General features: G+C 34.9%; 1 protein-coding gene across 1 annotated transcript; it reads right to left on the reverse strand.

Moving 5' to 3' along the window:
• Positions 1-716: 716 nt before the first annotated feature.
• LOC107792649 (E3 ubiquitin-protein ligase SGR9, amyloplastic-like) lies at positions 717-2,811 on the reverse strand. The gene is made up of 3 exons (XM_016614883.2): positions 2,374-2,811; positions 1,643-1,785; positions 717-1,298 (listed from the first exon to the last, which is right to left on the reverse strand). Exons 1-3 carry the CDS (start codon positions 2,763-2,765, stop codon positions 976-978), a joined length of 858 nt encoding a protein of 285 aa, XP_016470369.1. The 5' UTR covers positions 2,766-2,811; the 3' UTR covers positions 717-975.
• Positions 2,812-3,582: the final 771 nt, after the last annotated feature.

A 3,582-nucleotide genomic window follows, 5' to 3' on the forward strand; every position in this document is an offset into this window, starting at 1 on the left:
CGAGATACGTTTTCACGACGTTGCAATTCTATTAAAAAATAATAATAATAAAAGCGGTTTAAACTTAATAAAAGCACACAAGTCATAACATGTATTAAAATCAGATATTTAGCCATTATAACAATTTAAGCGACCGTGCTAGAACCACGGGATCTGTGGGTGCCTAACACCTTCCCTCGGGTCAACAGAATTCCTTACTTAGAATTTCTGGTTCGCAGACTTCATTTGGAAAGTCGAAAATTTCCTCGATTTGGGATTCAAGATAAACCGGTGACTTGGGACACCAAAAGCCAAACCTTTCCCAAGTGGCGACTCTGAATTAAATAAATAATCTCATTTCGAATATTGTCACTTAAATTGGAAAAACTCTCTCACGCATTTATCCTTCGGGGTAGGCGCGCAAAAAGGAAGTGTGACATATGGCATAAGTATTAATTCTAAGATGATAAAAATACTCTCCTTATAATTATAAAGCATCATTAATTTGATACTCCCGTAAAGCAACCAGTCTCAAATCGAAATAAAGGAAAAAGGTTACAATAAATCGACTGTTATCATAAAAATATATTTTCAATATGTGACCATTAGTATTAATTATAAGATAATGAAATTACTCTCATTTTTATTATAAAGCATCATTAATTTGACAGTCCCGCAGAGCAATAAGTCTCAAATCAAAATAAAAGAGAAAAGTTACAATAACTTGATCGTCATCATAAAAATAATCAAATTATGATGAATTTCCCGAATCATGAATTTAATGAATAACGTAATCGTTCAAATGATTTGTAACTGAGGTATAGTTGATTGATAAATGGTAAATGAAGATTGCAACATAATTTGATCAGAAGAAAGAACCTATCAAAACTATCATGTATTTCTACAAGATTTTTTTAACTCTTGGCTATTAATATAATTAAGCTGATAAATTAAGATTGGTACTAAAATTTGATCCATGCAATTTTCATGACTGAATTAATCAACTCCTACAAACTTTGCACTAGCACTTGTCTTGACAACAACCTCCCACAACCGTCGGATCTCGGCGAAAACATCATCGGACGGTAGCTGAAACCGGCAACATGGACATGTGTTCCTCGTTTTCAACCAAGGCAAAATACATATCCAATGAAACAAATGATGACATGGCAATTTACAAACATCTCTTCCTTCTTTCATCTCTTCTTTGCATATAACACACTCTCCCCCTCCGCCGCCACTCACTTCCACTGACGGCAGCGCCACCACTACCGCCACTGATGTCGCCACTTCCTTCCTATTTTTTCCTCCACTACTATCTGCATCGGCAGAGATAGATTCAAAATTTACTAAATTCTGAGTTCTTTGAAAATATAAATTTCAAAATAGAATATTTATATTAAATAAAAAATAATGATTCAATTGAACCCATGCCTCGAACTATACATCCGTCGTTACTCGGCGAATATATACGTTGTCTCAGCGGTATCATGAAACACCACTTCGTCTAATAATTTGTTAAATATGTATATATTATAATAAGAAAAATAAAATACTGGGTATAAATATCAAAACTATTTGTTATTATAATGATATATTCACTTGTTCACTTCTTTAAATATTGATATTTCTTACGAAAAATCCTGAGTAAATCACTGATTACCTGTATGATTCATGGCATTGATAAAGTTCTTGCATTTTGCCACCATCTCAATGAACTTCATTATAACTTCTCTGTTAGAGCCCCTAATGGTAGAAAATTTTAGCGCGTCTTTGGCAATGTATTGACAAAGAATAAGGCGCCACCTATTAAGAAAAAGCATATAAAAAGACAGAATTAATCAAAAGAACACTACATATTTTGGGAAAATATACAGACAAGTTTTTGTACGGCAAATTGACTAAGCTATTTCTCGAAAAAGACATGAATTATTAGTAGAGTCGGAAGAAGGTTATTGATCAGAACTGTCATCACATATCATGATTCATGGAAATAAAATGTACATTCATAGTTTGATTCAAGTATTCAATAAAACAATAAAAAATCAAGTATTTTAATGCAAAAAGCTTCGGGGATCATTTCTGGGATGAAAATTTAGTACTGTCTTATCCCTTGTTTGGTTACTAAGTTATCCCAAGATTAAAACTAACTACCGGAATAACTTGTTCCTGCCAAAGGATGGAATAGTATCCCGGATAAAGCAGTAAAATTGACAATCCCAGATTAATACGGCATGCCAAATAGTCAATAAGAAATAATATCAGATAACTAATGCCAACATAACTAATCTCAATATAATTAATCCAAACAATAACTAATCTCAGTATAACTTGTCTTCAAACCAAATGACCCGTGTATTACTTCATATAGATTACAAACTATCTAACGCGCACCTGGATGGAGGGAGATCGAGTACTGCTTCTGGATCATGTTGGCGGAGTTCACAGAGCAGGAGGAGGAGGAGGACGGCGTCTAAATCGCAGAGTTTCATAGAGGTGGTGGAGGGTGGTGGCAAGATTGTGTTATTGTGCATGAAATGAGTGAATATTGCAAGTTTGGACAATAGGTGTTTGGCTATAAGGAGAGACTTGTTGTGTAAGGAGAGGGAGTGGAGGTGGTGTAAGGTGAGAGAAAAGAGGGTGGGAGAAGAGAGGAGAGAGAAAATACGTCGGTGATGGCGGTGGTAGAGGGCGGAGAAGTAATGTGTTAGATCGGAGAGTTGAGGCGGAGTAAAGGTGGAAAGTGTAGACATGATTATGGATTCTAAGTGTCTTTGATCTTTCATTATGGGATCATGTGCTTTGGTGGGAAAGGTAGGATTTTTTTAGAACGTGTGGGCTTTATAGGCATTGAGTTTGGTTGCCAGATCAACGTGAAATATTATGCAATTGTATTTTTATATTATGAATGTAATTTAATGTGTTATTATTACTCCCTCCATCTGATCAAATTAAGTGTCATGGTTTCTGAAAATGGTTGTCTCTATTTTAGACGTTATATTTTCCCCATTTTATCCATAATAATAATTATTTTTAAAAATGGAGATAACACATAAATAGAATAACTATTCAATGAACAGAGATTATATCTTAAGAAATAAAAAAGCGTAAAATAGTCCAACCCTTCTCCCTTTTACTATTTTTTAAGGGGCGTATAAAAGAGAAACACGACAGATAATTTGAGATGGAGGGAGTATACTGACCATTCTCGGATCGATTTTGGAGTATCCATCTAGGGCACAAGCGCATACCCGGGGTGATCATCACTATCTTCCCCTCATTTCTCGATACATTAGGGTAGAGGCGGATCCAAGATTTGAAAATTGTAGGGGCATTGTCAAATAAAAATTCAAGCAAATAGTAGAGTCGGAATAAAACTCAGGCAGCGCAAAAAAAGTCAAGTATGCCCCCTTAGTGCAATTGTCTAAGATTTGAATCTTAAAATGCCAATCAAAATATATAGTACCTGTTATTTAAGATATATACACACACATACAGATATATATTTTTCGAAGTTATCGGGGACCAATGACCTTCCTACCCAAAGGGTAGGTCCGCCTCTAAGTAGAAGGTGTAACCTGTTTGCTGTTCCATTTAATAACA

This window comes from Nicotiana tabacum, chromosome 10, assembly GCF_000715075.1.
Source record: "Nicotiana tabacum cultivar K326 chromosome 10, ASM71507v2, whole genome shotgun sequence".
In the NCBI taxonomy this organism is placed as follows: Eukaryota; Viridiplantae; Streptophyta; class Magnoliopsida; order Solanales; family Solanaceae; genus Nicotiana; species Nicotiana tabacum.